Source organism: Eucalyptus grandis, chromosome 10 (assembly GCF_016545825.1).
Source record: "Eucalyptus grandis isolate ANBG69807.140 chromosome 10, ASM1654582v1, whole genome shotgun sequence".
Classification (NCBI taxonomy): Eukaryota; Viridiplantae; Streptophyta; class Magnoliopsida; order Myrtales; family Myrtaceae; genus Eucalyptus; species Eucalyptus grandis.
The window spans coordinates 3,863,873-3,886,386 of NC_052621.1; the positions used below are offsets into that span (position 1 = coordinate 3,863,873).

General features: G+C 41.7%; 2 protein-coding genes across 2 annotated transcripts; one reads left to right on the forward strand and one right to left on the reverse strand.

Annotated features, from left to right (window-relative positions):
- Positions 1 to 3,300: 3,300 nt before the first annotated feature.
- Positions 3,301 to 10,975, reverse strand: LOC104421261 (nucleobase-ascorbate transporter 12). The gene is made up of 10 exons (XM_010033155.3): positions 10,006 to 10,975; positions 9,436 to 9,533; positions 9,177 to 9,347; positions 7,580 to 7,680; positions 7,292 to 7,427; positions 7,046 to 7,096; positions 6,639 to 6,926; positions 5,907 to 6,141; positions 4,564 to 4,850; positions 3,301 to 3,924 (listed from the first exon to the last, which is right to left on the reverse strand). The coding sequence occupies exons 1-10, from the start codon at positions 10,595 to 10,597 to the stop codon at positions 3,703 to 3,705; spliced, it is 2,181 nt and encodes a 726-aa protein (XP_010031457.2). The 5' UTR covers positions 10,598 to 10,975; the 3' UTR covers positions 3,301 to 3,702.
- Positions 10,976 to 16,065: 5,090 nt separating this feature from the next.
- Positions 16,066 to 19,440, forward strand: LOC104421262 (probable 2-carboxy-D-arabinitol-1-phosphatase). Its single transcript, XM_010033156.3, has 9 exons — positions 16,066 to 16,509; positions 16,728 to 16,833; positions 16,950 to 17,166; positions 17,276 to 17,394; positions 17,485 to 17,577; positions 18,210 to 18,263; positions 18,355 to 18,453; positions 18,590 to 18,697; positions 18,874 to 19,440. The coding sequence occupies exons 1-9, from the start codon at positions 16,118 to 16,120 to the stop codon at positions 19,246 to 19,248; spliced, it is 1,563 nt and encodes a 520-aa protein (XP_010031458.2). The 5' UTR covers positions 16,066 to 16,117; the 3' UTR covers positions 19,249 to 19,440.
- Positions 19,441 to 22,514: the final 3,074 nt, after the last annotated feature.

Genomic DNA, 22,514 nt, shown 5'->3' on the forward strand with positions numbered 1-22,514 from the left:
ATGTAAAGTACGTGAAGAAGTTGACCTACAGATGGAGACTCTGAGGAGAAAACCGAAAATTCAATGGAGCATTTTAAAAACGTGGCGTTGCCAAACTTGAGAGTCAACGGGAGAGCCATGATCAGCATCTGTCCCTGTCGAAAATAGGGTTTTTTTTTTTCATGGAAACAGCAGAACCAGAATGGAAAATAGAAATGGTGAAGATCTGCAAGAGACGGTGGGGTGAGTAGAGCCACTCCCCAACTGATTTATTAGTACTTAATGTATTGCTAATGATTGCATAAGAATATACGAATTATGCTAAGTATCGAAATAGAGACCCATTCTTCAATTAGAGGGAAGAGGGGATGGATCCAACTTCATGACAGGTCATTTCGAAATAGATAATTGATTGAGATGCACATTACAGTTAATAAGATATGATTTATATGGAATAAATCGACTCAGAATATTATGGAAACTCAATATGAAATTTTATTACGCTAGACTTAAGCGTGCGCAAATGCACGGGTACATCCCTCTTCAATTAGTCCAAAAATATTAGGATAAAAGCGTCGTTTGCAAGACTCATCGAGTTTTCTTTCCGATGCCGTACTCGTTCAATGAGATTAGTGAAGTATCTTTTAGACCCGAGCATTAAATTTGTTATTATTCACGTAAAATGCGGTCCTTCCCTTTCTGTTCTTTTTTGAAATGAAAAGGACTCTTGAAGTCAATCCTGATTCCTACGAACATGGTGATAATTTAATACCTCGAAAGGAATATGACGTAGGCTGAAGGACAAGTGAAGGAGCATCGAACTTTCGCTGCTCGTCTCTTGGAGGGGCAGGCAGGCGGTTGTCGTCGCCCCAAAGAAATTGTCAGACTTTGCGTTTGCTGCCAAAATGGGAATAAAATTTGATTAATGTCGATGTAGCAGAAAGCATATGGGGTTGAGGTTGAACTTCAGTTGGTCAATTTTAGACAGTCTCATCTTCTGATCAACGACAAGTGGTCAACGCGAAGGCGTGCGCATGCGTACAAGCACTTTTAACGTAGGATGAGATTCAGTCGAAGAATGGAAGCTGAACTATAATTATTTCCCTTTTCTTTTGTGAAATAACACGCGCATTGATGGACCTTGCAAGAGGTGAACTATAATTATTCGAATCTAATGCAAGAGGGCGGAATTTGCCTAAGAAAACATCAGGAAAAGATAAAATAACAATAAATAAATAAATAAAAAGTAGGGATTTATGTGGTTTGGAGAGTTATATAGTTATGATCACTCACTCATGTTTTAAAAGCCCTATGACACAAATCCTCGCAAGTGCTCGTGTTTCTCTCATCGAGTTTTTGCTAGACCAGCCATGATTTGATCTAGGGCATTCTCGCGGTGTTCAATTCTTAACCCGATGGACACTCAAGATCTTCTCTTTCATACGTTACAAAATCACATACTCAACAAAAAATGAGTCACAAAAGTTGCTTGACAATCATAAGCCTATATGTCACAATACTCACCTATCGATATATTCTACTAAATTGAATTTGGTGATTGAAATTCATACCACCAGAAATGTCTATTGGATTTTTGTTGATCCAACTGCTTAAGAAGCTTGAGGCAATCATTTCCTGTCGAGATTATCATGTTAGCTTAACGTTTTCATGACTTAAGTAATTCACATAATTCGTCCTTGCCTAATTTTACTTAGATTCTATTGCGAGAAAAAGGAGATATACGTGTAGTATTTAAAATCCTAAGAAACTTTGGGGGAGAGAGAGAGAGAGAGAGAGAGATTTAAGTGAATAATTCTACGGGTTGACTGGGATTAAAGGTGTGAAACACAGTTGGGTCAAAACAACAAAGAGGAAGATGGCCATCGAGATGAAGGGAAGGGCAGCGGATCGGATAAGCCTGTCATATATGCATATAGAAACAGCTGTGGTTTAAATATTGTTTGACGACTCGTGATTTACTAATGTTCTGAGTGACTAATTCTACGGGTTAAGTGGGGATAAAGGTGTGAAACACGGTTGGGTCAAAAAACAAAGAGGAAGTTGGCCATCGAGATGAAGGGAAGGGCAGCGGATCGGATAAGCCTGTCATACATGCTTATAGAAACAGCTGTAGTTTATATATTGTTTGACGACTCGTGATTTACTAATGTTTTTCACACCGTTTGTCACCCAAGGACGTAACCAATTCACACCGCATTCCCCGGTAAGGAAAAGCTCATGTCAAAAGCAAGGCAATGGTCTCTTGCCATAGCACTATTCTATTATAGGGGGAGAGAGAGAGGGGAAGACAGAGGGAGAGAGAGTAGTGATAGGAGTGTTGCATTAGGTACTGTGCATATATTGCTGTGCATGACAAACTCTTGCTTTAGGGTTGAACTACAGGACCAGTAGGAATCCATACGGTTCCTGGTTGCAAAGTATATAAGAGAGATTCAAAGTTTCAAAAATTAGAGAAGAACAGGTAAGTTCTGGGTTATACATTAAAGGAACCTAAAACTTAGAATAAGTTCTAATGTTTTTAGTAATTCATCTCTTCGCGTGATTTTACGATATTCCATGTTGTTTAATGATGAGTATATTATCAGAAAGCACTAATCGAAACTTTCATTTTATGGCCGAAACTTTTACTTTATTAATGTTCATATTTTTAGTGTATCTAAATATAAATTATGATCAACAAACTGTAGCAATAAATGGTGATCATTAAAAGTTATAGTTCATTGCAATCATTCAATTAATAATATAAGTGAAATATAAATAGATCATAGGACTTGTAACAAGATAGATTGCAAATTTTAGGATATGCAAGATAGGTTTTCAGTTCCAAAAAATGAGAAACCTATTTTAACAAGTAAGTTCCAAATTTTAGATAGAACTTGTATAGAATTAAAAATTACTCACCCCAGGATAGGCTCGCTCATCCAAGACATGCTAAATGTATTTGGTGCCGAATCCCACGATGCGGATAAATAAATCAAACCGATCCCACAAGGAAAACATCCATGGTCTTTGCTTTTCACTATAAAAACTCCACTCGTGCAAAGCCCTGCTATTTTTCCAAATGTCCTGTCATGAATACTAGGATGGGGGCATGAATAGGACGCCAGGATCGACCAAGAGAGGATAACACTGTTAAGAACACTTAAAGCTCCTACCATAGTACCATTGAGTTCACGAAATCATGAATCCAACAGTCATTTTCCATTGAGAACCTGCAATGACCCATCGGCAAAGGAAATAAAGCTCATCTGGCCAGTCTTCTAGACCAAATGGAACACAAGTTAAGAATTAGGAGGAAGGTAAAACATCATGCCGTGATGAATATTTCCAAGTAGAATTCATTTCCATTTAGTATTCCAAACAAAATTTGTTCTCAAGAAAAAGATGATCCAAACAGAATTTACACAACAGAGCTCCTAGCTTGCCAGAAGCTGTATCTAGACATTTCGGTAAACTACTGCTAACCACTCAAAAAATTACAAACACAGCCAGATCTCAAGAGACCTCAAATGTACAGTGCGACTCACATCCAAAATCTATTGGCTCATGTCGTCCTACTTTGCTAGAAATGAACATATCGTGATACTGCTCCGCTTCAGCATGGTGTCAACAGCTCAGATTCAGAACCCAAGTGCTATTACAATCATCTCATAAAGACAGCCGCTTTAATGCAACGATTTGGCCACCCAGCGACACCGATGCTCAGAGCCCAACCCATTTAACCCATCTAAAGAACTTGCTGACTCTGAAGGGAAGCTCATAGTCCTTAGCAACTGCAGGCTCCCTCCTTGCAGCTTCCCGTTCAGACCACACATAAACACCCCGTTCTTGCTTACTACCAGGAACAGTGTTGTCCAGGACAATAGCCACAAAAAATGCAATTACCATGTGCATTGAAAGCAATGTATTCATGACATAGTTCACCTGCAAATTTTAACATAACAGAGACAAATTACTTGCTAGAAATCTTTTCTTCATTGGAAAGCCCTACAAGCCTTAAAGATTCCTTTGTCAGTTAGAACAAAGCCAATCTGACTGAGAGCATTGACTTGGTTGGGGTCCTTTCTTGAATGGATAAGCTCACTTCATTTCCGACTATTTAATAGTTCTTTTCATAAACCAAAGAGGAAATGACAAGCAGTCACTAGCACGGATTTAAAAGGTCCTTATGCGCTTCGGGATGAATCTTTTCTTTTCTTTTCTTTTCTTTTTTTTTTTTTTGGCCGACATATTGGGATATCATCTCTCATGTGCAATGGAATGACATTCATGACACTTAGGATGGTGTTATCGTGTAGCTTGGGAGCACAATAGCATCCTGAAACTCTAAGAACTAATGCTCCGTTCAAACGCAGTTATCTATCCTAGTGTCACAGTATGAAACCCGCCCGAAAGAGAGTTTTTCTACTGCTATTTCCATATCTATTTCTAAATACCTTTCCGATCACCATGCCATCAAAAGTTTCCATGGCAAAATGATTGATTCCTAAACCACCAGGAAGAAGGACTAATGAAGAAGCAGAAAAAGAATTTTGCAAGAAGAGCAGGCCAAGAGATGCTTACCCCTCCATACTTGCTACGAAAAGGTCCATGAGAAGCTACAATATATGGCTGGAAATAACTTGGAGCGGACAAATTACTATTTGGGGAGATGCCATATTGCTGGAAGTAGGCAGGTACTGAAAGGGCGAAAAACAAAGATAGCCCAACAATGATAATATTCCTAGAGCTTCCTGCCTCACTGTAACGAAGATTTGACAGGCCTAAAGCAGCAAGCATTGCCCACATGTAGCAAAGGAGAGCAGCAACCATGACCACGGGAATTGAAGCAATAAAACCTCCAACTTTCCCTGTGAGCAATCATAAGAAAACATCAAAACGCAAGACTAAATTGCACCATTGGAAAGGAAACAGGGCACTTCATGCATGCAGGAAGGGTACCCAAGGAGGTGCAAAAAGAAAGAATGAGCCAGTACGTTCAGCAGCTCAGTGCCATAACCTTACTTAAACTTAATTTGCCAGATAAATAACAAAGACAACAGGATTGCCTCCATAATCAACTATCACAAATGTAAAACTATCAAACTTCACATGCATATGCCAAAATCACAAACTCCATCTGCTTAGTATGTTCAACTTCTAGCTCAAAGAATCAGTCCTTTGTTGATGGCATCACTCGTGACACGTTAATCATCAAAAATAAGAATCAGAAATTAAAAGGAACTAGAAAGGATTCAAGAGCCTAATCAGTGCTAGGAGCAAGTCTTAAAGATATGACAAGTTGACACAAGATCCTATATAAATGTAAAGTACAAAGACAAGTGATCCAAGGATGGTGACTCTCAAGTAAAAAAGGCAATGAAGGAACAATACATTCAGTCAGAGGACAGTCTCAAGCTAGCAACAGCCATCTAGATCTAAATCACAACCACAGATACATATCAAGTTCAGAATATGAAGCCAAAATCATTTTGTCATTTCAGTTGATTAGGGCTTCAAAGATTTAAGCAACTTAAATTTTTATGTGGAATATTGCCATCTTGAAAATAACTTTAAAAGCAAATGGGTTTCTCTAGAAAATTATCATTCTTTTGGCATTGTTTTTTTTTTTTTTGGTAAGATTCTTTGGCATTGTTTACAGTATGGAAGTTGACAAACTTTAGTTCATCTCAGTTAGAAGAATCTAAATTGTGAAGGTTATCACTTGCCATTATGCGTATTTACAAATGTTGTAAATGGTATGGTTGGCACATCCTTGACGCCTATTTATCTGTTATCTCTATTCAATTATCCGAACACTAAAGAAGGCTTCGTTTAGCACCCCAAGCAGATTGCATCAACAGTGATTCCACTGCCAAGTGATCCAATGATCTCTGGAGTTAAAGATACTGAGGATGACTTCTTACCTATAACAGATAAAACTATCAAAACAACTGCACCTACTTCAACCGCTCTACGGCTTCCCATTTTAGTCACAGCAATAGTGTGCACGTTCTCAGTTAGTGTAGATGATCCGGTTCCTGTGCCCCATAGACCAGCTAAGACACTTGAAAGACCCTCAAGACCAATGCCTCGACTAAGAACGCCAGGGGTTGGAGGTCGCGATGCCACCAGAAGTGAAGATGCATGGTATGATCCAACCTGAATATAACAAAAGGAGAATTTAGAAAACACTATATGGAGAAGGGCACGAGATCCAGTAACTATTACATTTCATCAAGCTAAAAACACATAATTTATATGTAACTCCTATGAATACACAAAGTTACTTTGTCATCTGTCAGCCCTCAATTTTGTGAAGTTCAAGTGTTTGCTGTCGGAATAAGTGTTCGAGATTTGATTTTCATTTCCAAAGTCCATGATACAAAGTGTAGTTTATCCCACAATACAATATGTGATTGTAGTTCTTCCATTCACATAAATTACTATAGAGCTGGAAAAAATTGTAGCTACACTGATCTCATAATGTCGGACACAATTTGTGGTTAGCACACAACAGACTCTCTAACCAAGAGCTTACAGGCACTTTATATACAATTGATTGCCTGTGGAATGCTATACATAACATTTAACATATCGAGAAAATGAGATCTGAATAGATAGCTTAAAAGCATTGGAGAAACAAAACCACCACTTACTGAATCCACTGATGATATTATCGACACGACACACATAACTATAGCCATTTTCCCGCGAAAGACTGGAGTTCCCCACTGTAATGGATAAGGAATCCTCAACCATGGAGAAGATTTTAATGCCTGGGAGGTATCGACCCTGCAGTACTTCATTCGGGATATATGATTCCTGCAGTGCTCAGATATTATGTTCGAGGCCGGTATATTTGTATCACAACCTTTGTAACTATAAACACCAGCTTCGGTCATCAGGAAAGCAGCAGCCCATGAGATAGCAAGACCCAGTGGAACCTGCAAATATTTGAGCAGCCATAACTATAGAAATTTGCACATGGTAAAGAAAACTATGAATATAATGGGAGACGGGTAAAAAAGAAGAAAAAAAGTAAAGCTTTGCAGCTTTAACTTACTGCATAGATTAAAAATATACGGTGACCAAAAATCGATATCTTACGAAGATACTGCAAGAAAATAGACAGACAGGTCAGATGATATAATTAGAGTATGATTAAATTCCAAAGAGAAGGTTTCAATGAGACAACAGCTCAGAATGGCATTGCACAAGAGAGAGAGAGGGATGAAGTTGATGTCCTGCCAAATAGATAAAGAAGGAAACTGCACATGCCCTTTTGGTGAAAAAGCTACGTAGAACTTACAAGAGAAAAAACTATGACCAGTAATATCTGCATAATGCCAATCTCGAGACACTTTCCAACCAGAGGAAAACCATAGCTATAAAAGGACAGTCCAACAGCAGCAATAGTTGGGGACACCACTACTGGATTTATCAACCTGAAATGTAAGAAAAAAGAACTGCAGTTGTTTAATCTGGCATTGCTCACCAATAATTTCAAGAAAGCATAGCTAAATAACAAGCATGCTCATTGGCAGTGCTTGATAGATGATAAGATGATAAGCTGATAAGCTGATAAGCATAGCTCTACCTCAGAAGAATGGACATAAGTCCACTATAACCAAGTATGGCTTGAAAAGCTGAAGCGACAATTATGGCACCCTGTAGCTCTCTCATAATGTGTTTGAAATTCTGGCATCACAAAACAACTTAGGCTTGATGGCATTCAAAGATGAAATAGAAAGATCGTACAATAATAAGATCTGTAAGATCAAAGCAAGGTAAACTTAGACCTTAAAGGCTCAAATCTACTTGTAAAGAGACAAGAAGAGTCGATAAAAGGGAGAGAAATAGCCAATCCTAATTCCAGAAACAAAGCCTATAGGTTTGCAATACTAACAGTCTTAAGAAAACCAATTTTACAAAAGAATACAAATCAATCAACTTTTTCGTTCGTACTGATAGAAGAAGTCATTGGACAGTTTGGCCAATGCACGCTTGTCACTGTGAAAAAGTATTAACTGTGAATCAACCTAAGCTAATCAAAGAGCAGCTCCATGTCAACCTTTGACACATGAGGGAGATGAAAACATTCTAATTTCTATGCATAAAATATTGCAACCCAATAAGACTGAATTAAAATGTCAAATATATACTCAAGAATCAAATGTAATTACAAGATGCAGTAACACACCTATATCTATAGTTCCATAAATTTGACATATGTAAATTAATTGGAAAAAAAGCAAAAAATAGGAACTTTTTAACAAGTTCATGACTAGAGACAAGTGTATTTTACTTATGGATTCGTGTTATGAATTTAATGGACGAAAACACAATCGTTATATAACATATCTTAACCACCTTCCTACCCATCACTCCGTCACAACTCCATGCAACTAATTCACTCATACAAGTGAAATTACTCATAAAATTGTGGCTGCTTGCATGCCTTCAAACTGAAATCTGTAAATTTTTAAGGACAAAGTAGGCATTCTGCCTGATAAAATGATGAAATCTCCTCAAGAGTCCTACCTAGATGACAAAAGCCACTAGAGAATTTCTTTTAAGTTGTCCAAAAGTAAACTCCAGCTTTATCTAGAAGTATAAAATTCCAACAGGTGCTTGCTAAAGAAGTTGCATTTCAATGCCAATACTGGCAATGAAATGCCCCTTGACAGCTGAGAAAATTCATCTAGTATCTAAGGATGGGTAGACTTTGTCGTGTCTAACAGAGATAGGAGTGTCACTAAATTTGTTCAACTTTTCTCTCCTCTTCTCATGGAGGGCATGACTAAAAGTAATCGGTACTTCTTAACACCGTTCTCCCACAAGTCCTCCTGGAGAAAAGCAAGTGGAAATTTAAGTGGCTCTGTGGTGAGGCTTCGGACTGACGAAGGCAACATGATAATGAAGGGCGTAAGCCACAAAACCAGCCTGTAAGATTTGTCCATTTTCCATCGGTAAGTCATCATATCATCCAACTAACTGGTGAAAACTGTCCACTGATAAGGTGACGTAGAAGATATATATTTAAGGAATTAAACATTAAAAAACATGCCAATACAATGAGAATGAAAAAGCAGTTGCACTTGAAATCACGATTTCAACAGTTGTCTGGAGAAAGCACCAACAAGTAAATTAATTTATCTAGCCACACTTAGCTCGAGTGAAAATTGAATACTTACGTTTCCATTCAGCCCTTGAAATTCTGGAGAGTTGACTATCACTAGAGCAGGAGCAAGGTAAACAAAAGATGGCCCCTGTATCAAGGGCAACCTCGATCCAAAACTAGTTTGCAAAAGTGTGGTGAGTCCAGACACAAGGAGCACAGTAGAGACCACGGCCGCGATGTCCTCCTACATTCTTAAATCATATCAAATGAGCTACACTGGTTGATGGAGATGAATATCGACATATATTAGTAAATAAAACCAGACTACTCACATGATCGCCACCCATTGCAGGAACTATGACGAGTGGGACAAGAACGAGTGAGCCCAACATCGAAAGAAAATGCTGGAACCCATAGAAGCTAATTGGAACTGAAAGTTGCACCACAGAAGAGAAATTAAATAATGCCGATTGTGAAAACATACATACGACATATTTTCGCACAGCAATACGCACAAAAACAGTATATTGCACCAGTGAAGAAATCATACAAAATTAGGCCTATCTATAAGATCATTGATAAAAAAAAGTTATCTTTTTCAAGAAGCATCACGCCCCTGATATCATCGAATGAAAAATACAACCGCACAAAAACATACAATTTGACTTATATTGTCAAAATAACTGAAGACAAACTGTTTGTGTCCACAAATTAAATTACTTTTTGTTGTAATGGCATTAAGAAGCACATGATTGCGGTTGCGACCAGCAATTGCACATTCGACAGATACAGAATCAAGAATTTTCAAAGAGATGGAACTCCTCAACTACATCTTAATTAAAACCACGCGCCGCTAAAAGATCGCAAAGCTAACGAAACGAGTAAAAAACCCAAAGACTCACCGAGGCCCGGATTATCTCTAAGCTCGTACTTCATATGCGAATGCCTGCTCCCGAACCCATCATCATCCACCGTCTGAGGCAACATGTCGATGGCTTCCTCGCTCCTGCTGGGCCGCCGCGGTGCCTCCGTGGCCCCGGCCGAGGCCCGCCTGTTCGCCCCGGGGCTGGAGCTCTTCGGCACTGCTCCATCGGAATCCCTCCGCCTCTTCGCCGGCTGATCCTTGTCGGCGGCCGCCGCGGCAGCAGCGGCGGGCGGGGCCGGCAGGGCCGGCGGCGGCGGCGGCGGCTTGTCTCCCTGCGCCTGGCCGTTCGCCGCCCTGGCGGGGGGAGGCCGCTGCGGCGGCTGCGGCGGAGGAGGCGGCGGCGGCGGATGGGCCCGGGCCCGGCCGGCCTCGAGATCCGGCTGGCCGTTGGTCTCCCGGGGCCGGGGGGGCATCGATATCTGGCCGGAGTCGCCGGCATTGGCCTCGCCGGAGAACTTGGCGCGGAAGCCGGTGCGCTTGGCCCACGAGGACGGCGGCATTGGCGAGGATTCCGGCACGGGCGGCCACGGGCCCGGCTTGGGGCGGGTTTTCGGGTCGGAGCTCGACATGCTGCGGGGCTCCGGCGGGGAATCAGTGGCGCATAGCTGGGACGCGAGCTCCCGCGTGGCTCAGATCTGGGCGCTGCCGGCGACGGCTCGGGAAGCGAGACGACGATCGCCGGGGGAGGAGCGCCTTAGGGTTTCTGTTCAGCACCCTCGCCTCGCTTCGTCGTGCCGTGCGGGGAAGAAGATTGACAGGTGAAGGTCTAGAGAGAGAAAGAGACTCCGAAGTTCGTAGAGAGAGAGAGAGAGAGAAAGGGAGAGAGACTGAGAGTGAGAGTGTGAAAGTGAGTGTAGAGAGAGAAAGGCCGGAGGAGAGAGAGAGAGAGTTAAAGCCTAAAGGAGAGAGGATGGAGAAGGCAGAACCGGGTCCTTTGCTGCTTGTTTTTTCTCTCTCTCTCTATCTCTTCCCTCTGTTTCCATTATTTAAGTTATCCGATTTCATCGCCGCGGTTCTTTGCTCATTTACTCGACGGGGATACGGTGGCGATTTCGTAGTGTCCGGCGGCGGCGGCGGCGGCGGCCGGTGACGTGAGGTGGTGGAGGAGGGCGGGCCAGCGGCGACGGATCGGATCGATTGCATCTGTCCATCTCGTCACAAAAGGTAAAATCGGATGTGATATGATCTCTCTCTCTCAATTTCTATTTTTAATGTTATTCGATTTCATCGCCGCGGTTATTTGCTCATTTAATCTCCATCCATCTTGCCACAAAAGTTAAAATCGGACCTAATATAATCACGTTAAAATGCTTTCATAAATTTCTTATTTCGATTGGTTCGGATAAAGATATTTAAAAAATGAGAATGAGATATTGTTATCGTAAAATATAAAAGTGAATGGAAATGACCAAGGAATAAATAAATAAATAAAAGATTCCAATTGTATATTTTACATTGACCAAGTAGAATTTATAAGAATATTATTAATCAACATTTTGAAAAAACTGATGTTCGCATCAATTCGGTGGAGGGGGGCGGCCCAATGGCAATGAATCGGGTCGATTCCATCCATCCATCTTGTCACAAAAGTTAAAATTGGATGTGATATGATTGCACATATTTTCGTGAATTTCTTATTTCGATTCAATCGAGTGAAGATATTTGAAAAAAGAGAGTGGGATCTCATTTTCACAAAAAAAAAAAAAAAAAGTGAATGGGAATGACCATGAAAAATAAAAAGAAAGGATCTCAATTGTATATTTTGCATTGATCAAGTGAAATCTATAAGGACATCTTTAGTCGAAATTTTGAAAAGACTGATATTCGCTTCAATTTGGTGGAAGAGGACGAGGGCGGCCTAGCGACGGTGGATTTGGTCGACTCCATCCATCCACCTTGTCACAAAAGTTGAGATTGGACGTGATATGATCATATATGCCTCCGTGAATTCTTATTTCAATTTGATCATATAAAGATATTAAAAAAAAAAAAGAGAATGAGATCTCATTCTCATGAAATAGAAAAGTAAATGAAAATGATCATGGACAATAAAGGAAATATTTCGTATTGATCAAGTAGAATCTATAAGGATATTTTTAATAAACATTTTGAAAAGACATATGTCCGCATCAATTCGGTGGAGGAGGGTGCTCCAACGGCGGTGGATCAGGTCGATTCCATTCGTCCATCTTGCCACAAAAGTTAAAATTACTCGTGATATGATCTCACATGTCTCCGTGAATTTTTTATTTCGATTCGGTCGAGTAAAGATATTTGAAAAAAAAAAATGAGAACAAGATCCCATTCCCACGATATAAAAAAGTGAACGGAAATGACCACGGAAAATAAAAAGAAAGAATCCCGATTGTATATTCCGCATTGATCACGCGGAATCTATACGGATATTTTTAACCTTGACATTTTGAAAAGACTGACGTTGGAATCAGTTCGGTGGAGGCATGTCGTTCGCCTCTATGCTTTTTTTCCATTTGTACATTTGCTCTCCTCGTTCGGTCGCGCGTCAAGACGCCGAGATTCATGCACCGATGAATCGTTGTCCGACAAAGAAAGCGAGCGAGTGAACGAGCAATCGCGGCCGGTCCCTACAAAAGAAGCGATCAGGGAGCCGCCGTGCGAAAGTACTCCCGAGTCCTCTCCCCTTTTATCGACAACAGCCAGGAAAGCTGGGGGGTACAAAGAAAAGAAAAGCAACTCGAAAAAGATCGGAGATAAAGGAATTTTAAAAAAAATTCGAATTTCTGAAATTTCCGGAGAACAATATGAGCGGCTTTCGTTTTTTTCTTTTTTTTTTTTTTTTTTTTTTTTCCTGAACTTTTTCGATAGTTGTCCGAACGGCCTTTTTTCCGAACAAAGCGACTTTAGGGTCATGGGCCCTGAGGATCCTCCTGGATTTTAGTGGGCGTTCCTTAAATAAGATCTGTGCTCACGCGCGAAAGAGACAACAATGATAATCTGCGGATTAAGCGCGCTCCAACTAGCCCGGGCCAAATCCCGATTAATTAAATCGCATGCAAAAGCGATTCCCCCCACCCAAATCCCAAAAATACAAAAACAATAACAACAAAAGATAAGATCAAATAAATTAGAATAAAAGCCACTAAAAACCTTTCAACTTTAGTCACTATAATATATTTATCTCAAATTTATTTGCGACAAAAAAATCCCAAACTAATGCTCACATATTTATCCAAAACTTATTTTTATAACACTAAAAACTCTAAATTTTTTTCGATGATATCGAAAAATCACAAACTTTTTTTCGATGACACCTAACAACCTCAAATTGGTATTTATTTGTCCAAAATATAAATAAAATTTAAGTTCTTTTGTATCAATAAAATAATTCATGATGGGTGTGTGTCACTTGGGCATAGTTTTTCGTGCAACTTTACTAAAAAATAAAAAATGGAAAAGAGGGCCATGGCAATCTTAGCTGGCGCGGCGAATTGACCGAAGCGGGGCCCGCGGGGCATAAAAAAAGCCAGGAAGGGACGTTTGCTAAGCGAAGGAGTGGGGGGGCAGGGATCCTGTGCGGCGCGTCCCGTTCGCGCTCGTACGTTCACTTCGATTCCGATCTGATGATTCGTTCCCAATCCCATCACCGCCGCGACGGCCGACGAGAGCCGAATTGATTGGGCGAGAAAGGGGAATAGAGGGGGAGGTCGGTTTCTTTTTTGCTTAGCTGGATTCTTGGTGGACGAATGTCGCCCGTCGGGACCCCAGCCCGGAAAGCAACGGCTACTTTTTTTCTTTTTTTCTTTTTCTCCTGGCTCCACTTATAATCCCCCCCGAATTTTCCGAACTAGCCGTTCAGGCTTAACCAATCCGCGTCCCCGGAAAAATCCTGAGTGGCCGTCGGGTCGATTCGGAGTCGCTGTCGGATCACTTCTAAAAAGCCATGGTCTTAGCATAGAGTTCAACTCTTTTCTAAGATATATATTCTATTTTTCGGAATGATGTCTTAATAACGTTATTGTCTCGATAGAGATTGATTTTGAATTTTATTTCTTATGCTGGGTAGAATTTTGTTAGTAATTATATATAAATCAGACGAGATTGTTTTAGTGAGTAGGGTAACGTTCTTATGCCTACGAGTTCCACTATAATGTAATGTTCTATTAGGTCTTATTTATAAATGATCGTTGGGGCAAAAGAGTTGGAATGAGAAGCGGCTTTTTTCGAGTTTCTAGGATGAACGATGAGGATGGGAATAAACCAAATTATACACGAAATCAAGGAAGAGCACATACATGTAAGATTAGAATTAATTAACAAAATACGCATTTTGATGTAACAATAATGCTTAACATTGAAACTCAAAAGTTAATGCTAAGCATTTTCAAGTAAGAGCATTATCAAGATGGGTAACCTTATAAGGACAGTGCCAACTTGGAACCAAATGACAAAATTCAAGGCCTTATATGGGATGGGTCGAGATGAACAATATCTCGAATGAATTAATTTAGGAGTGTGACAATATGGTGTTAGAGTTGAAACCCCTCCAATAAATATATGGTTCGGGGACAAATCATGCAAAAGCTAGTGGGTCAATAGCGACTTGTTTGATGAGGGAGGGTTGATCACTAGAGCAAGAAGATCAAAATAAGAAATGACTTTAGGGCTGCTTTTAGGATTGCCATGGGCCAAGATTATGCACCTAACAAGGAAAGAACATTCCTTGAACATGTGTGTGTGTGAAATTGGAATTTATTCATAAAAAGTAACTTTTGACATAATGGTGACACTTGGCATTGGAAGTCCAATATGACACATGTTTAGGTAAAAGCATTGTTAGAATGGTTGATTTCTTGAAAAAGTGGTCACATATATGCAAAATGATAAAATCATGAGATTTAATATAAAACGGGTCAAAATGGATAATATCTCAAGTAAATTAATTTATGAGTGTCATGATAATAATTATAATGCAAAAACGAATATTGGAACATGCCCTCGTCTGCCCATCTAAGCTATTAAGAATGAGTGGGAGCCAAACTATGTGGAGGACTACAAGTGTGAGAGCACTTGGGAAAAATCTTCACATAAATTAATGCAAAAGATCGAAATCGCGAGTCTCGAAATGTGACGAGTCAGAGCATATAATATTAATCCGGGGTAGCATAGTGATAATATCCAAAAGCTAATATCGAAACATGTCCTCATGTAACCATCTAAGCTGTCGAAAACGATTGGGAACCGAGCTATGTTGGAGGACTCCAGCACAAGACCAGGGACAATCTTCCAGTGGGCTTCATCACAAAATTTGGCCTGTTGGGCTGGACAAGAACATCAATTGGTTGGATGGTGGGCGGGCCAGGCTCTTTACCATGCATAAGATCAACGGGCCACGGCTTAAAGTGTTTCGGGCAAGTATACTCAGACCCGACCAGACCCGATCATAGCTTCTTAGGATGCCTTTGGTAATATTTTTATTCTTGAGAATAATTTCTTTTTATAAATAGTTCTTTTATAATTTTATTCCCCATAACAATTTATAAGTAAAATAATGCGTTTGATAATTATACAAAATTTTTATTCATAAAATAGAAAAATAAAAGAAACGCATTTAATACAATCCATTTTTTTTTTGTGAAGTAGAATTTTTATTTATTAATAATTTTTTTGATATTTTTTTCTTTACTTTTTCCTCTCTTTTTCTTCCTCCTCTTAGGTGGCAAGTGGATGCATGCAAGGGGTGGCGAACAGTGGCTAGCAATAAGGAAGAAGAGAAAAAAAAAAAAAAAGACTTGTTTATAAAAATTGTTCCCAAAAACAAGATACTGATTTTTTCTATTTTTTATTTTTATTTCAAATTTTTTATTAGTTATTTTTTATTTCGATTTCACTTCTCATTTCCATTCTAAATCTATTTCCTAGTTTTTTTTTTTTTATTTTGAAAACAAAAGAAGAAAAAATAGAGAAAAAATCTAAAGCCCATCCCATTTGTCAGGTCGTTAAAAACCATCCAACGGTCCAAACTGCTCTCCGGAAAGATATTTCCGATTCCCGGAATTTAGCGGCAAAAACAGAGAGAAGAGAACACAGCAAAGCAAGCAAGCACTCGCCAGATGCTGTCCTCCACAAGCGCTCTCGTCGTCCCCAATCTCCTTCTCCGGCGCGCCGACCCTCGCGCCGGCCCGACCCGCGCCCGACCCGGGAGGTGCGGTCTCCTCGCCGTCCGGTCGGCTTCCTCGAGCGTCACCCAGAAGCCGCCGGCGCCGGCGATCGTCGAAGACCGGGAGGGGGACCCGGCCGCCGAGCTCCGCGGCTCGGCGAAGTTCCCGGCGATAAGGGCGGCGAAGAGGGTGGTGCTGGTGAGGCACGGCCAGAGCACGTGGAATGCGGAGGGCCGGATCCAGGGCAGCTCCGACTTCGCGGTCCTCACGAAGAAAGGCGAGGCTCAGGCCGAGACCTCGCGCCTGATGCTCATCGACGACTCCTTCGACGTTTGCTTCACCAGGTGTGCGCAAAGTCGGTCTTTCCGTTGCGGTCCTCGTGTATTCGAAACCCGCCTTGCTTCGCTCATCGGAGCGGCGAGCGTTCTCTAGAGCTTGCTGAATAGAATGACTTACTCTGTAAAATTCCTTGCAAAAATATATTCTTGAACTGAAATCTAGTATTTGTCGGTTCGACGATCGAGTTGATATTCATCTCCGAATGGCGCGTTTCTCTGTTCAGCCCCCTAGCACGGTCGAAGAGAACGGCCGAGATCATATGGGGAGCGCGGGAGGAGGATATGATCAGTGAATCCGACTTGAGGGAAATCGACCTCTATTCATTTCAAGTACGCTTGCTTACCTGATTAGTCCATAAGCCATCTGGAATGTGCAAAGATGAGACATTGGGCGGTGCATGCGAAATATGAACTGCTTTCTTTTGTTGATGTGGTGCGAAATCTAGGGTCTCCTGAAGCATGAGGGGAAAGCGAAGTTTGGCACAGCATTTCGGCAGTGGCAGGTGGATGCTGCAAATTTTTGCATCGACGGTCACTATCCCGTGAGGGAATTGTGGCAACGTGCTAGGGACTGCTGGAACAAAATTCTTGCCCATGAAAGCAGGTCTGTTCTCGTGGTTGCCCACAATGCTGTTAATCAGGCTCTTGTCGCTACCGCTATTGGTACTTCATCCTTTCACTCTTCAGATGAATGTCTGGACATACGAGTTCTGAGACAGCCGTGTTATCCATCCGACCTTTTTCTTTTGTCGTTCTTCCTCTCGATGACCAGGATTAGGAACAGAATATTTCCGGATTTTGCTACAAAGCAATTGCGGAGTCAGTGTACTGGATTTTACCCCGGGAGCTGAGGGTGGATCCCCATTTATATGCCTCAACCGGCTAAATCAGGTATGCGTCATTCAAGTACGCGATGATATACCCATGATTGTTTACTACATTAAAGCCCTTCTGGTGTAATGATCGAACGACACTGCACAGACTCCAGCTTCGCCTGTTGCTGCTGGCGCAGGCAGAAAAACCAGCAAGAGGATCATACTTATCTGTCATGGAGTAACAGAGAGCGGTGCTGAGGTAAACGCAATGACCTGATTACTTATTATTTAAGCACAAAAAAAGGAAAAACACCCTGACTGCATATTCATTAGGGAATCACATGTCTGATTACTTCTGTGATTCACCTCTCAATAAGACGCAGGTCACTGAAATGTCAAGTTCACTTAACTGATTGGGCTTGGTGGATATTTCTGTGCCTTGTCCTTGGTTTCTATATGGCAAATATAACGTTGAACATGTCATTGTAGGCTTTAAATTTTTCTTTTTAGGCCAAATTGTAGGGCTATTGTGCATAGCTTCTTTTCTAGTTGTAGTGCAATTGGTTGTCAACTCAGACTATTCTTTACTGCACTTACTGTTATGTACGAATGCCTAGAGATCCATCTTACTAAGTAGGACGCCTCTTGTGCACTTCAAATTAAACTTGCTAGATGGGGATTCATAGTGAGGATTTTCTTGTTTGGGTGGACTTTTATCTGTACTTCTCAGATCTCTTCCGCTCCTCAGGTATACACTTTAGCTGATGACATTTTTCACTGGAAGGCAGTATATTGGACTGTGCCTGTGCTGCCATTATCTTTTTATTCTATTTCCAGCTTCTTCAGTCTCTTGGTTTTAAGATTATGATATTAACTTTTGATAATGTGCAGGTGACTTTTCCAAGTCATGGTAATGAAACATTGAACCTGCTTGGAATCATACAGGTTTGACTCTTAGGATAAACCATATAGGTGACGCACAGGAATGGGCTCCTTTGCATTCTTATAATCTATTTTCTTTTGCCCCATATGACAGTCCCAGAAAATTGCAGAGCTTCTTCTTGATTTGAAGGTCAGCTCGGTAATCAGCAGTCCGAGGAGTGCCAGCATTGAGACAGCCATGGCTGTATCGAAAGTAAGCCCATGTCCTGGTCCTCACATCAGCATATCATTATAGCTATGAAAAATATGCCCCTACCCTAGGTTCTCAAGGAACTTAGTTACGCTATTGCAAAGTTAATCTCACTCTTAAGTCGTCCTTACCACTGCAGATTCAAGAAGCTGCAGACTGCTTGGGTGCTGACTGTGTGCCACGTTATGTTGAGATGAAGCAAATGCAGGAACTTGAATGTGAAAGCATTCTGCAGCAATCGAAGAAGGTAAAGGCATCCGATAGTGACAATGAATTAAACTTCTTTCTCCTACTGCCTAGTGCCAATGGCATCTTAAAGTTCTGATGAATCCACTCTTAGTAGGGCTGTGTTATGGGAATTACAGCAGCTGAACATGCATCTGGTTTTTGAGGGGGATATTGCCCGTGTCTTTTTTCCTGCAGGATGCTGCCCCAGTTCCTTTTCTTCAACCCGGCTGGCTAAAACAACAGGAAGACAAAGTCCTCACAGCACTGTGGGATCAGTCGGGGAGAGCCTGGCAGTCTCTCTTGGACGAACTATCCGGTGGATCCGAGCCTGAAAAAGTTGTGGCAGCAGTGGGGCATCCGGTGGCTCACATCGCACTGATGGGGCACTGCCTGGGTTTGACAAAAGAATGGATGGGATCGTTTCACCTTGACACGGGGAGCATCAGTGTCATCGACTTCCCAGATGGACCGGCAGGAAGAGGTGTTATCCGGTGCATAAACTACACCGCCCATTTGGGAAGATGGTCGATTCCCATCACCAGACCAACACTGGATGACGAAGATTTTTGACTGCCTCACGAATGTTGATAGGTATACTCCAATCAGGAGAGCACATACTTTTGACACCCTGCTGCCTGTATAGTACATTGTCTGGATGGTGTTATCATTCGACTATCCATACTAATCTTCACTTGGTGAAATTATGTTAAAGCCCACTTTGAGGAAAGCGCCTTTGGGAAAATGCAAAGGATTTTAAGTTAATGGAGTTTTGGGAAAATGCAAACGATTTTAATTTTTAAGTTAATGGGGTTTTCTAAAATGCATATTGCATTTGATAAATTATAGTTTATAAGTCTGTTGGGAAATACCTTTGAACAAAATAGTATTTGGAAAAATTTATATTTATAAAGGACTTTTATGATTAAAAAAAAAAAATAGTTGGTTGACGAAGGATAGGCAGCCATTGACAGCGCTTAAAATCTGTCTCCGGTGGTCGACATATCAAGTCGCAAGATCTCAGGTAGCCGCCGGGGACAACATCTTCTCCTCCTTTTCATCTTAACCACCATCATCTTCTCCTCCATCTTATCTAGCATCTCAATCTCTCTTCTCTAGGAAGCACAAGCTTGGTGGTCTCGATGCCAGAGGGCTCCGCCCTCTTTGACCTCTTGCTTGAGGAGATCATCCTCCCGATCCTCGACTTTCTCCACTGGGACCTGCTCGACTACAAGTCCTCCCTCGGCTGCTGCTCCTTCCATCCCGACAAGTCTTGCCATCGCAAGTTCCTCCGCCCCCTCCACACCGAGCACCTCCCCACCACCCTCACTCATTGCCTTAATGCTGTCGCCCTTGACATGTCCCTCTACCCCCGTGTCACCAATGCCTCCCTCGCCGTTGTCATCGTCTCTCGTGAGGATGCCCTCTACTCCTTTGCCCTCCACATCACCGATTCTTCACCACCGCCGAGTTGATTTGAGTCGCAGCGAACCTAGATTTGAGTTGCAGTGAGGGGTCGCGCGACCCAGATTAGCGAGGATCTAGGTCGTGGCGACTTAGATTTGAGTTGCGGTGACCCAAACTTGGCTGCAGCGACTCGTGGGGGGTCATGTGACCAAGATCGACGGCCCCCTGTCGTGGTCACGTGACGACTCAGATTTGCATTGCCATGACTCGCAGAGGTCGCCTAGGTCGTCGTGACCATGTCTCCCTAACTATCACTATCCCCTCACAGTCAAATACAACCAAACTGGCTACCCTCAACATAGAAGATGAATAGTGTCACATAATAAGGGCAAAAATGGAAAAACAAAAAGTCGTGAGGACAATTTCGGGGAAAAAAAGGAGTGCACAATACCGGCGTGGGCATGCCGAGAAAGCTAAAAGCTCAAGGCAGCCTATGATCAGTCTTGGGCTTTTTGATCCGCCTTGGATTTTCGGTATTCTAAATGCCCACTTTTCTCCATTGAGATTTGCAAATTTTTTTCTAAACACTCAATATTTGGCCCAATTCAAAGTCTCTTCCAAATGCTACTCCCAAACACACTCTTATCTCCCCTTGTCGTTGCGACAAGCGGAGGAGGCAACCCAAGATTTCTTTGTAAAAGAGGTAAATAGAACAAAAAGACATGGTGTCCTAATCTCTCTGATCATGTTAGTTTGTTGACAACATCCCAACTAATTCAAGTCGATTGGACGGTCAAAAAAGGGCAAAAAGGGATGAAGTACACGGAAGAAAAACTAAAGAAATGATGGGACGATGGACCTCATCAATAGAAGTAAATCATTCAAAGATGGCAAGACAGGCAACTTTTTGTCGGGCAAAACCAGCTTCCTGTAATTGCAGCGCCTCTTATAAAGAAAAGAAAAAATTACACAAATAATCCTAAACTTTAACTTAATATATTATATGATTCATGAATTTTTAATTTGTTCGATGTGATTTTTGAATTTTAGCCGAATATACAATGTGGTCCTTGAACTTTTAATTTGTTCATAGCATTCCTTTAAATTTTGGTACATCTCCACTTTAGTCTATTGATCATATGAAGATGTTCAATGTTGTCTCTAATCTTGAATTAATGGGACTGCAGCGAATATTTTCGTATAGTTTATGGACTACGTTGGACATATATCAAAAGTTCGAGATCACATTAAACAAATTAAAAGTTCAAGAATTATAATGAACATTAGGTTAAAGTTTATGGACCGTATTGAACAAATTAAAAGTTTAGAAATCACATTGCACGTTAGGCCAGAGTTCAGAGATCATTTGTATCATTAATCCAACAAAAGAAAGAAGGAGATGCGGACCCTTGGAGTGCCATAACTTGGCAGAAAGGGTCATAACTTTCAAAAGGTATACTTAAGTGCCAAAATCGGATCAAAGTGCCATAACTTGGCAGAAATGGACATTTAAGTGCCATAACTTTCAAAATATATACTTAAGTGCCAAAATCGGATCAAAGTAAATCACTTGAGAGCTAATCCGGCCAAAATCCGACCAAATTGCATATGTGACATTTTTTCGGTTAAGTGAATGCAAAACGACGCCGTTTTGCATCGACGTGATAAAAATATATAAAAATAATAAAATTAAATTTAGTTAAAATATTTAAAAATAATAATTTTAATATTTAGGGGGGAAGGCGGCCGAGGGCTAGTCCTCCGCCACCGCCACCTCCCTCGCCGTCGCCGGAAGGGCCGGTGATGGAGGGGGGAGGGTCGGCCGAGGTCGCCGGCCTTGGCTAGGGCCGGCAACCTCGACCGATCGGCAACGAGGACTTGCGAGCCCTCCTCACTCAAATCCGATGAGGGTTGGTGGCCCTCACCTAGATCAAGCCGCGGGGGGAGGAGGAAGAGGGAGGCGATCGGCGGCGAGGGTTGGGGCCATCGGCGGCCCCTCGACGGCCCCAATCGACCGACGGTGAGGGTCTGCGTGCCTCGCCCCAAATCCGGGCGAGGGTCGTGGCCCTCACCCAATCCGACTGGGGGAGGAGGAAGAGGGAGGTGGCGGCGGTGAGGGTTGGGGCCATCGAGCCGGCGGCTCTAGGCGACGGTGAGGGCCTCGCATGCCTCGCCCCAATCCGGGTGAGGGGGCCGAGTCCTTGGGCGAGGGTCGAGGGCACGTAGGCTCTCGGTCGGCTTGAGGGTTTGGCCGCCCTCCCCCACCTTTCGGCGACGAGGAGGAGGCTCTAAGGGTTCGCCCGACTCGGTGAGGTTGCCTTCCTCCTCCGGTTTTTTTTTTTTTAAATAATAATAATAATAATAATAATAATAATAATAATAATAATAATAATAATAATAATAATAATAATAATAAATTATATTATTATTTT

Excerpts from the sequence above, each read along its gene's own strand:
- LOC104421261 (XM_010033155.3), bottom strand. The coding sequence starts at position 10,597 with ATGTCGAGCTCCGACCCGAAAACCCGCCCCAAGCCGGGCCCGTGGCCG. Across the intron at positions 9,348-9,435 it reads CTGCAATGGGTGGCGATCAT|GAGGACATCGCGGCCGTGGT; the intron begins GTGAGTAGTCTG and ends TTAAGAATGTAG. Across the intron at positions 6,927-7,045 it reads GTATATTTTTAATCTATGCA|GTTCCACTGGGTCTTGCTAT; the intron begins GTAAGTTAAAGC and ends AAATATTTGCAG.
- LOC104421262 (XM_010033156.3), top strand. The coding sequence starts at position 16,118 with ATGCTGTCCTCCACAAGCGCTCTCGTCGTCCCCAATCTCCTTCTCCGG. Across the intron at positions 16,834-16,949 it reads TCGACCTCTATTCATTTCAA|GGTCTCCTGAAGCATGAGGG; the intron begins GTACGCTTGCTT and ends TGCGAAATCTAG. Across the intron at positions 18,264-18,354 it reads ACCTGCTTGGAATCATACAG|TCCCAGAAAATTGCAGAGCT; the intron begins GTTTGACTCTTA and ends CCCATATGACAG.